The sequence below is a fragment of the Sander vitreus genome, chromosome 4 (assembly GCF_031162955.1).
Source record: "Sander vitreus isolate 19-12246 chromosome 4, sanVit1, whole genome shotgun sequence".
Taxonomy (NCBI): Eukaryota; Metazoa; Chordata; class Actinopteri; order Perciformes; family Percidae; genus Sander; species Sander vitreus.
Window position 1 is genome coordinate 35,329,732 of NC_135858.1, and position 12,561 is coordinate 35,342,292.

The window sequence follows — 12,561 nt, forward strand, 5'->3', positions numbered from 1 at the left end:
CCACTAAAAAGGGCCGCGACCTTGCAGAGTTTTTTGCCCGACTGACAGCCACCTTTTCTGGGCTTAACATCACTGCAACAGCCGCCAAAAAGACCGCGACCTTGCGGAGGTTTGTGCCCGACTGACAGCCACCTTTCCTGGGCTTAACGTCACTGAAACAGCCGCTAAAAAGACCACTACCTTGCGGAGCTTTGTGCCCGACTGACAGCCACCTTTCCTGGGCTTAACGTCACTGAAACAGCCGCTAAAAAGACCACTACCTTGCGGAGCTTTGTGCCCGACTGACAGCCACCATTTCTGGGCTTAACGTCACTGAAACAGCTGCTAAAAAGACCACTACCTTGCGGAGCTTTGTGCCAAACTGACAGCCACCTTTTCTGGGCTTAACGTCACTGCAACAGACCCTAAAAAGACCGCAACCTCTAAGTCGTCTCTACCCAGGGCACAGTCACGGTCTGTCGGCTACGCCCTCTGAAGAGAAGCGGTGGAACAATTTCAGCAGGGGGGAGATTCTCAGTACTACTACTTCCAGACCCGTTATACAGCTTGTCTATACACTGGATGTAATAACAATACACATTATGGTTGCATGCCAATTTGTAAGAAAGTGACGTGAAGCATCTGCCTCGTGATTCGTTTCTGTCTTTCCGATTCTTCTTTCTTCACCTCCACTTCTTCTCCTCCCTCGTCTCTTCCTGGACTGGTTTTTAAAGATTCACGTCCCTGTCCTGAGGCATCAATAGAGAGATACACAGTTACATAATCCTGCAGCTCAACCGCAACAGCAGCGGGTGATCATTTACAGTTGCCAGCAGCCCTGGAAATTCCTCTAAATGTGTGTCTCTGCATTGCTCCAGATGATCCAAAAACCAGCGTTCAGAGCAGAGAGGAAAATCCTCCCGACTGATTCTCTGCTTTAAGACATTTCATCAGCCTCAGCTAGGTTTAGTTGAAACAAAAGTAAAACTTCGGATTCCAGCTTCTTAAATGTGAAAAGATACTCAGTTTAATATTATATAAAAACAGAAAAGAGGAGAACATCTTCATATTTAGAGGCTGAATACAGCATTTTCCGCTATTTTTGCATGAAAAATTACTTCAAAATAGTTAGCAATTATTTTTTTACTCGCCGAAGCTCTAAATAATTGTCTAATCTTGAGGAAAGGGATGTGTAACAATATACTCAACTCTCGATTCACGATTTTAAGTTGAAACGTCAAAAAAAAGTGTCATAAAATGTCAAAAAATGTCTAAATAAGTGACAGATTTATAAAATATGGGTTCCTACATCCTACATTGGAACAAAACGTTGCCAGTAAACATGAATTTGAATCAGAAATAATGTAATCCAGGCAGTAAATGAGATATACACAGGAGTGTAATTCACAGAAGACGGGGCTGGCTCTGGAGATAATTTTGGCACCTTGGAAGAGGAACAATTAAGTTAAAAACGATTACAGTTATGCAGCTTTAACCGTGGCAGGGAACTGAAGACAACACGGAGCCATGCGGCGGGAATGGGACAGGCGATAGCAGGTGAAAACACAAAGAGGAGCACCGAGGAGACTCAGATACAGGAAGAGGTAACCAGATCTTAAAGTGTGGGTTTTATGTAACGCTGTGGAGTGAGCTGGGATGCCTTCAGTGTCTCGTGGGAGCGCTGTAATTTACATTAGTGAGAGGCATGAAAGGAGAAGTGAGAAGAAGAGAGAGGTAGCTGGAAAACCCAGCTTAATTTATTGTTGTGTTTGCCGTGTTGCAAATGAGCTTTTTGAAATTCTTTTTCCTGGAAGTACTCTTACGTTACAGATGAAATGCTCTTGCTTGCTCTTGTGGGAATTACTGGAATTACTGGAATTGTTGGGTCTTTGTAAATTATTGACCGCGGTCTAGACCTACTCTATCTGTAAAGTGTCAAATTGAATTCAATTAGATCTTTAAGTGTCCGTCATGGCAAAGGTCTACGAGAGAAATATTTGGTCATTCCCTCTCCTCTTACTTTGTTCATTTTTCCCGCATTCACCTTTTATCCACGCTATTCCTACCTCCACGATACCTTGCTTGCATTCTAGGCGATACGTTATTCATTTAGCGTCTCCTTTTCTTAGAGATTTTGGGGAAGGAAATAATGAAGTAAAGGATCTGAATGCTTCTTCCACTCCCAGAGCAAATAGCAACGCAGCGTTAGGTGCCTCATTTCGGTTCTACTTAAATGCCTGCGCTGCTCTCCGATAGCCTCGTGAGACCGTCCTGATCTCGCGAGCTCCAGTTTTCCACTCGCAGATCAGTCTGGCATCTTGAGACAGAGAAAATTTGGAGCCGTTCGCCAAACGACCGACCAATCAGCGTCGGTTTTGAGGCGACTGTTCAGTCTAACAACATGGCGGCTTCCACGGATGAGATGAGCGTAGCTATCGTGCAAGTTTTATCCGAATCAGAAAGTATTCCTTCATTGAAAGAAGAGCAAAAAACGGCACTGGAGGCTTTTCTCAGAGGAAAAGATGTTTTTGCTCTTCTCCCGACTGGTTTCGGCAAGAGTTTGATATATTGTTGATCTGATTGGTTGATTTGGCCCGTCTATCACCAACATAAGTGGTGATAGACAAATGGTTTATCCAATCAGCTAACCAGTATTTTCGCCCCTTCCCAAAAGTTCTCCAACGGAAAGTTCCCAGATGGATATGCCGAGCAAATCCATCTGACGGAGTCAGGTTAGCTCTCTGATGCTCCGAAAAACAGATGTTAGAGGCAACAGGAGCATCGCTGCATGTGACGCTACAGCTAACACTACATTTGGCAGCAGGTGACGTTAGCCTACCGTTAGCTAGTAGCTGGATTAAACATGGTTAAAATGCTGACAGCTAAAAGGTCTAACGTGTTGCTGTATTTCACTGGAAAGGTTTCCAACAGTCTGCAGCTAAAGACACAGACGAGACTTGCTGCACTTTGAGACACCGCAGACACTTCCGTAAGAGTAACACAGACAGGACTTAATGGTGCGTTCAAGTGCACCTGGTAAGCTCATGGTGCATTCAAAGTTGGGGTAAAGTTCACCTCTGCCATCTAGTGGTTCTTGTTGTTGTTAACAGCATTTGACTGGTGAAATAAGTGATTGGTATTACATTTGAAACAAAATCACTTAATTTTGACCATATGGCCTTAGCAATAAACAAGCCGTTCTTTAAAGGTGCCATATTTGTGTCATATTTGCTGAAACTGACCCTATGTTCCAGTAGAACTACATGAAACAGGTAATTTAAAAAAAAATCTGGCTCCTCTGACACCACCTACAGCCTGTAGAGAGATTTGCAAAAATCCACCACTCCCTGTTCAGATGCACCAATCAGGGCCAGGGGGGGTGTCTAACTGCGTGTCAATCACTGCTCAGGCACACGCATTCATTCTCTTTTGTGGGGGGTGGGGCTTAGGAAACCGTTTTGGGCTTTAGCGGAAAGTGGTGAGGGACTGAGAAGTTGTCAATGTTCACATTTTCTGTCCTGGATCTTTTGAATCCTACCTACGGCACCTTTAGTGTCGCTAACTTTAGTTTTGTGCTCCTTTTATTTCGGTTCAGGCACTGATTTAAAAGTACTGTTTTAGCACCGGTGTCAGAAAAACCCCAAAAGATACCAACTCTTGTAATGAGTGTTGTTATTTGAAACTGCAGCTGGATTAATCAACGATGGCAGACAGACACAGGAGATGGAAACGAGGCATCGCGGGCGGAACTATGCTTCTAATTTAAGTTTTTAGTTACTTTTATGGAGGGATCGTCCAAATACATATGTTGTATTGTTTCTACTTGACACAAAAGCTTTGATATAGTTTTGAATTTGAGAAGTGGAAGCTAAAAGAGTTAGAGAGAGCGAGAGAGAGGATAAAAGACAGAAGCAACAATGGGAGTATCTCGCAGGACGGCTTTAATCTGCATTAGAGCTTTATTACATGGCTGAGCTGCAGGTTGGATGGTCACATCCTACAGGGAAATGTTTTACTGTTCTGTATGGAGACAGACGGTAGAAGACAAGAGAATAAAGACGTGGAAAGAGAGGGCGGAGAGACGAGTGGGTGGATGTAATGCAAGGAAACGAGATGCATTCAAGGCCTCGTGGGACGGAGCAAATTCACATTAGGCCAAGCCGAGATCAGACTGAGATACAGGGAGAGAGAGAGAGAGAGAGAGAGAGAGAGAGAGAGAGAGAGAGAGAGAGAGAGAGAGAGAGAGAGAGAGAGAGAAAGTCATGGCAACCAAAAAGAAACAAAGACATGTGGTCGCCAGGTTCGACAGGTGATGTCGAGACAGAGATGCACTTTCTCATACAATGTAAAGCATCCAGTGACACAAGGAACATTTATTTTAACAGATTTAACCCTGTCATCCCAGATTTCGATGAGCTGAATGTCCTTTCATAGTGAAGCTAACTACACATGAGAAGCAATTTGCTCTCTGCGCACTGCTAGGTAGGGCGCAGAGCCGAGCGCAGAGAGCAAAGCACAGCGCAGGTAAACGTCATCAAGGGTGGCAAGGAAGCTATTTTCCGTTGCTAGGTAACGTCACGCCCCCCCCCGTAGGAAATCAATGGAACGGCTGACGCAAAAAGGTTTCACATTCTCCTGGGACAAGGAGACCGGGCTTATCTTGCTGCCCAATATGTACAAACTAGCCACAACCTGAGGGACAGTGAATGACCGAGACACACACTCACACACACACACACACACACACACACACACACAATAGAGGTTGCATAAGAAGTATTTTTTCTTTCTTACATTTGACACAATTATATATTAATATGCTGTTGTTGTTTCTTTATTGACCCTAAAAAAATGAATTATTGACGTATGTACGGGATGATAGATAGATAGATAGATAGATAGATAGATAGATAGACAGACAGACACATACCTGTAGGAGATCTTTTTGTCTCTCCATTTCTGTCCCGTCAGGGCGTAGCGTTTGTTCCTCTGCCGGCGGCTGGTGTGAGGATGATCTGGGACGCCACAGCGAGGTCTCCTCATCCACCTGGACAACAACAACAACTCACTGTTTGGTACACAGGAAGCTGCTTTTCTGTAGGGTTGTAAACCACAAGTTTTAGCACGCATCAACACTCAGGTTAGCAGCTAGCTGTGAAAAAGTGGGTCTGAAAAGTGAAGCCAAAGCTGAAGCTCCTTAAAGCTGCATCCTATCAAATCCCCAGCAGGAAAATGTCAAAAACAACGCATTTGTCATGAACGGGTTCGTATGATGTCGTACGAACGCTCGTGCACAACAATTCGAATGATATCCTGCGGAATTACAGCGACCGCCGGCCGGTGACATGACAGTTAAGTTTAGCTGACAAAAGGTTACCATTATGTGGCGCCGACAGTTTAGTTTCGGCACCAAAACAGCTGTCCCCTTAAGTAGTACTCCCGGGACATGAACACCTGTTTCCTGGTGAAAGTCTTGTGTTTTCTCCTTAACTTCTTCAAGACATGAACACCTATTTCCTGGGTGAAAGTCTTGTGTTTTCTCCTTAACTTCTATCAGGACATGAACACCTGTTTCCTGGGTGAAAGTCTTGTGTTTTCTCCTTAACTTCTACAGGACATGAACACCTGTTTCCTGGTGAAAGTCTTGTGTTTTCTCCTTAACTTCTTCAGGACATGAACACCGGTTTCCTGGGTGAAAGTCTTGTGTTTTCTCCTTAACTTCTTCAGGACATGAACACCTGTTTCCTGGGTGAAAGTCTTGTGTTTTCTCCTTAACTTCTTCAGGACATCTGCTCCTGCTTGAAAGCCCTGTGTTTTAGGAGCCAAACATCCCCCCTGACCTCCTCCCTACGAGGATCTTCACGCTCTTATACAGCAGCAGTCAACGTGCTGCTGACAGTAATCAATACGTGGAATACATATGAGTTACAGTGCTTTACTTTTTGTAGCTGTATGTACTAAAAAAAAATAAAGTCTAAAATAAGTTAAAGGCTAATCTTTGGTTTGTATATTACAGACACAAACACACTAGTGTCTCAGCATCGGCAACACAAACTGGAGTTCAGCAAGATCAGCCGGGGGGTGGCCGCACACTGAGGCTAAAAATGTCAGGCCAATTAGAGTCCATTTCTATCAGTAATAATTAATCTGTGTGGCCTTTAATCTGAACTGTGGTCTCGAAAGGTTCCATAACAACCATGACATAATGTCAAATCGGCCAAAGTGACTCACTCTATAGTCGTCTCGTCCAGTATTCCCGTCACAGGAATGCCGTAGAAGCGCTGCATGGCAGCCACGGCCGACTGCATGGCTTTCTCCTGCCGCAGGTCCGACGTGCGCACGTCGTGAGGCAGCAGGTAGCCGTAGTTCTTCAGCCACGTCTGAGAGACAGAGAGGGAGAGAAAGAGAGAGGGAAGAGGTAAAAACAACAGGAATACAGCTTAGTTATGATAAAAAAAACACGCTGGTCCATCAACAGCAGCCTGAAATACAAAAGTAAGCAGGGCTTTACATTGACACCCGCCCAACCTGCCAAATGCCGGTAAAGATTAACTTCGGCAGGCAACATAGTAAAGTTACTAGCCAGTTTGGCTGGTAATGAATGAAGTAAATAACTCTACGGGCCCTATTTTAACGATCTAAGCGCACGGCGTGAAGCGCCTGGTGCAAGACAGGGCCCAGAGTCCGTTTGAATCGGCAGTTTGACTCGTTTGCTGCTGCTCATGCCCCTTATCTGATATCTCCTCGACTCCTCGGTCCTCGGCTGAACCGGATGTTGTTCCGTCCCTCCTCGGTGAAGGCCGTCTCAAAGCTCTTATTTCTGCCCCGAGCATCAAGGACTGATCATCGAGGAGCTATAGGCGAGGATACAGAGAGTAGTGGGAGGGACTAAGATGCGAGGAAGGGAGGCAAGTGGAGGACTCGAGGAGGCAATTTAAGTGCTATGGGACGTACCCATTGTTGCCAGATTGGTCGGTTTTCCGCCAAGAAGTTTGGGCGGTTTTGTGAGTGTTTGGCTTGGAAACGTAATCTTTATCAGGCAACACTGCTCGTAGTACCACTGCGATATATTAACCAATGTGTCCCTGAGCAAGACACTTAACCCCTAGTTGCTCCAGAGGGGTGCGGCCTCTGATATATATAGCAATTGTAAGTTGCTTTGGATAAAAGCGTCAGCTAAATGACATGTAATGTAAACGTAATGCATTGTTCTTTGAAGTATTCTCCGAAACACAGCGCTTAATAAGCAGAAAATAATCTGCGAAGTAGCAAGAAGTAGTAGAGAAGAAGAGAGCGGAAGTAAAGGGAAGCAGGCTGCCTGGCAACAGTAGTAAACACATCCATGTTAAACACTGACGTGCCGCCAAACGTTACAATTATCTACTCCAATTATTATTGTGACTGTCGTTTATCTCCAAGTCGAAATGACTGTCTGCCTCTAACCCTGTTAAGAACACTCATTCCATGAAGCCGTTTCTTTTCTAACCCTAACCCTCCAGCAAAACGTTTCTTCATTTCCCAGTGTGGTGTCTCTCTCTGTCCACATATTTAAAGTCATTCTACGCAGTTTCCGTTTATTTGTCAAACAGCGACCCCTAGAGTCACTGTGGAGTATTTAACGTTACTGTCGTACGCAGAGCCGTCTTTTCACTCACGGCCTGATCCCCTCCCCCCCTTTCTCGCGAGATTTGGCGGGGCGCCACCTACCAAACCTGCATTGCTGGTTTTGCCAGTGGCGTCCCCCCCCGCTTTGCTATCGGGATGATTCGCCCTACTACAAGTTTGTTTACCATCAAAATGACTTAGAAGCGGTTATATTAAGGTACAAATCTTGCATAGTGTGCCTTTAAGGCCGTTTGGGTCCCTGTGGTCTGTACATGGAGAATAACACAGATGTTTGTAGAGGCAAAACCTGCTCTTCCGAGCCGTGGTGACGTCATTTCATGGCGCGCGCACCGCGGCTACCAGAAACCTCGCCTCATCCTACATTTCCCATAAACACTGAGTCGTGACGTGTCGTACAACTGTTGGCTATGCGCCTAGCGTGTGCGGTATCGATCACGAGCTACGCTGAAAACAGAAATTTTTCGGAGTCTTTTTGTGAATGTACCCGAGTCAAACTTTCGTTTAAAAAGGTTCAATCCCCAGACCGGCAGGATAAAATTTGGGTGGGGAAAGTCAAAGAGCAGCGTTTGTCCCTCCCTCATCATCACCACTGAGGTGCCCTTGAGCAAGGTCCTTAACCTCCAACCGCTCCAGTGGAGCTGCCCAGTGGCCAGCAGATCAGACTGTGGTTGTACTGGGCAGCTTCCAGGTATGAATGTGGAACTGTGTGAATGTGACAGGTCGTCGTTGCAAATGAGATGTTGTTCTCAATCGACTCACCTGGATAAATAAAGGTTAAAAAAAAAAAAAAAAAAGGTTTAAAGATGGACTTGTCTACAGCCCTGCCTTTATGTCTTTATATGTGTTTTTGACTGCAGATCCATTTTCCGTCTGGAAGGACAGAGAAACAGAAAAAAGGGGAGTTGAAAGAGAGAAAGAGCAGCAGGGACAAAGATGAGAGAAGGGAAAGGAGGGTGGGGGGGAAGTGATAACGAAGGCGGTGGTTGAGCCCTTCTCTACAGCAGGTCATTAATATTTCACAGAGTGTGCCAGCCGGCCCCAGCCGGCCCGGGCCCGGCAGCAACCATCAACGCCTGCCTAACTGCCATAACGGACGCAGCGAGGTCACCAGCGCTGAGGGAATCAGTCTGTCATATTTTTTTAATTCACACTTTCACACGGCGCTGCACGGTATGAGGAAAATATGCGATAACGTTGTCGGGTAATCAGTCCGCGTACAGTAAAGGCAATGCGTCTGTGTTGCCTTATTTGACAGAAATCTATATGCATATTCCTGTTATTTCTGACAATTTTAAAAAGAAAACATGTATATTATGCTTTGAGTAAATGAAACCCGAATTAACAAAACTGGTTAAAAAAAATATTAATATTTAAATAAATCACCGGGAGAGATTATACAGACTCTGGCAGTGGTGTAGTCTAATGTATTGTAGTGGGTATACTGTACTGCCTTTGGAGGAGTGGAGGGGGCCATATCATATTGGGGGGTCTGGGTGTCCTCCCGAGAAGTTTTGAGCAGAAAAACACAGATGACAATTCAAAATATATCAAAACTATAATGGAAAGTATGTTGTTGCGTGTCATTGGGCCTTTTTAAGTGGGTATATAGAAATCCTGGAGCTTTCTTAGTGGGTGTATTCACTCACTCATATTCACGTTTATGTTCTGCTTGTTCAACGTTGTTTTGGTAAATTGGTCTGAAACCACATTTAGGGAGGATTTGAATTGCTATTTTTATTCTCAATTCTTATCATTTTGGCACTGGTGATTTTCTTTCGGGGCTGGATAAAACCTCTTTTGGGGGGTGGGCGCCCAAAAAAACCTCCATGCAGGAAAAACCTAGCCTAGTAAAACCCTGACGAACTTCCGGCATATTTGAGTCTGGCCAAGAGCCCATTCAAGCCCATTTCCAATTTCTCCGAATCGAGGCACCAATCACAACCGTCGAGGCGGGCTTTACACCAATCACAACCGTTGAGGCGGGCTTTACACGATGACGATAGCGCAGCGACGGCGAGCAGCTTTTTGTTTACATTCAACATGACGGCCACTGAAGCGCAGCAACCCGTTGATGCCGCTGTCGCTGCTACGTCACCCGGATCGTTGGTCTGATTGGTTGAAGGACTATCCAATTGCGCCCAGAGGCATTTGAGCGGCGTCCGTTGGCGACGCCCCTTTGGAAATGAAGCTTGCCCAGACCCCACTCTCAGTTACAACTGAGAAGGGTCTGGTGTCAACCAGGCTAGGAAAAACCATGCCTTTATTTATACTCGCTAAAATCATCGAGGGGCAAACGTCACACCAAACATTTATAGTTTAGCCAATTTATTCAGACTGTGATCCTCATCGGCCTTTGATCCAAGAGCAAATGTGAACACATGGCCCGTGAGCCGAGAGGAAAGAGGAAACTGCTTACGATCCAACTAAAAACCTGCGGTGATGACAACGCAGCTACTGTTCTCTCACAAACCATCGCCGTCTGGTTCCTGTAATTGAATTCTGTTGAAACCAGACCATGATGAAGAAAAGAAACAGAGCTGCGGGCCAGAATCAACAGAACTGTTTCACTGTCGACTGTCAGGACGGATAAAAAGATCTCCGTTTGGAACAAGACAAACATAATGATAACCCCGTTTAATCTATGCGAACAAAATGGACAACACAGTCTTGAATAAGTGTTGCAATAAAGCAATGGTTTTAGTTATCAAGGGCTTTTCACACTGTCGCGCCTCCTAATTCATTTTTAATAAGAGGCGAGCAGCAGGGCTGCACGATATGAGGAAAATATCCATTATTTTGACAGATACTGCGATTGCGATTTGATTCACGATATTGGAGGGAATGATCATTTTTGTCTCATTCTCATTGAAAAATACGGCCTATTTGTGGGACGTCCTGTTGTGTTCTCAAACCACCTGAACAAAGCACAAGGAGACTTTATATTTTACAGTTTTCCGTCAGATCGTTTATAGATCTGGTTTCCGACCGCGCTTGAAGGCAGCTTCATTTCACAGGAGAGAGAGAGAGAGAAAGAAAAGAGAGGAGCGAGACATAGCGAGTGCTTTGTTGTTGCAGGAGACAGTCAGCTGTTCCACAAACTCCCGGGCAGTTCAGAGCTCGCGTTTGGCGTTTTTAAAACCTTCTCGTGGCAGAGATAGAGGCAGTGATGTTTTCCCGTTTCCTGTACGGGACTCTCACACCGCCTCAAAACACTCTGACAAGTCTGATCTCCAGTTACACACGAGTGACGAGTGTTTGAGGACAGAAACCTCAACATAAACATTCCCGAAGAAGTCCCATTCAGTAAAGTAAGGTTAAGTAAAAACGGTTTAAAAGAGTACCAGAAATTAAAAGTCAGTTAAAAGGACCACTGGACAGGACAGACAGCGGGAAATTAAAACTTTAAATAAAAGGTTACCTCCACACAAGCCCTGGCATCTCTCCCGTAGACATTTATAAAATAAATATATATATATATATATAGAATTATTTAAATAAGTAGTGCGGTATAATAATACTAAAATAAATTCTGTCCCAATATTTAAAAAGAATATATATTAATCAACTTCAAAATAAATACGTATAAAAGAATAGTGATTTAATTAAATTAAACACATTTAAAAGATCTAAAATACTGTCAGAATTACTTACCCTTGAGTTTTAAAAAAGTTAAAAAATATATATAAACATACACCATTTAATATTAGTAAAAGTAAAAAGCTTTTAAAAGAAAGTGCTTCATAAGTCAAAAGTGCCATAAACATGCAAAGTTAAAAATACATCATTGAATAAAATCACACTGTTACACACGCATAAAACAAATGGCATGTGTTTTATCATGTTAAAATCTCAGGTAAGTAATTCCCGTATAATCATAATAAATATTTAGCAAAAACAAGATGTAATAAAAACTAGATTGAAAAGAGAAGGAGATCCATTTAGTATTTTTCGTTTCGTTCAGACCCATAGGGTTTTTAAAAAATGGATCCACTTCCTCTCCGCCGCCCGACGCTGAGCTGTGGTCCAGGCTCTGTTGCTCTCCAGGCCCATGCTCTGAACATTTTGGGAGCCATGGAGTTTAAAATGTTCATATAAAACAGCCATCGCCCCTTATTTAAAATGTATTGGTGTCGTTTGAAGATACAATGCATTCCTTGTCTCCCCCACATACAAATCTGTGGCAGGTCCTGAACCTAATTGCATAAACCACATTGATGGTAGTGTGCTGCAGGACCTGCCCCGGGTTAAAACCAACCTTGCTATATGGATTCAAAATGTGGGGGAGACGTATAAAACCAACATCCGAACCCCAAAAGCGCCTCCCTAGGGTCATTACTTTTGTTGAGGTTGGTATGGACTAAAATATCTTTGAGATTTTTGTTCCTCCTGTAGGCGGAGATCATACAGCAGTCCCTCAGCACGTCACAATCGCCCCCCGCCCCCTGGAAGTTCCTTTTGATATAAAATTCCTCAGATTTTCTGAGTAGGTAATTACCAGGGTAACGAGGGCGGAGTTGGACGGCTGGATGATGGTTTCTACTTTGTTTTTAAACTTGCGGATGACCTCCGCCTTCATACCTCTAAGGAAGCGCCTCGAGTAACCCCTTAACCTCATCGCACTAACAAGTGTACTAGTGGCCTCCTCCACAGGCTCCGGGAAGGTGCAAATCCTGTGGAGGTTAGGGTTAGTTACTAGATTTAGCTAAGTCCATAGTCCATTGCTACTGGATAATAGGTTGGGTGTAATTGGCTACCAAATTGGGAGAAAGGGGGACAAAATCTGATACAAATTTATGAAAAAGGAAATGTGGGAACATAGGGCCTAATTTTGGAAAAAAATCTTAGAAATGTGGGAACATAGGACTGTGGGATCATAGGCACGCTCCCCCTGAGACTATTTAGCGGCGCCACCGTCGCTGCGTCCAGAGCTTAGCGCCGCCCAAACTGAATTGAAAC

At 44.3% G+C, this 12,561-nt stretch overlaps 1 protein-coding gene across 1 annotated transcript in view; it reads right to left on the minus strand.

Annotated features, from left to right (window-relative positions):
* mmp24 (matrix metallopeptidase 24) overlaps positions 1-12,561 on the minus strand; it is a 79,994-nt gene that overhangs the window by 42,241 nt on the left and 25,192 nt on the right. The window contains exons 2-3 of the mRNA XM_078249479.1: positions 6,211-6,359; positions 4,910-5,026 (exon numbers count right to left, since the gene is read on the minus strand). Coding sequence (XP_078105605.1) covers positions 4,910-5,026; positions 6,211-6,359 — 266 coding nt within the window. The remainder of the gene's footprint in view (positions 1-4,909; positions 5,027-6,210; positions 6,360-12,561) is intronic.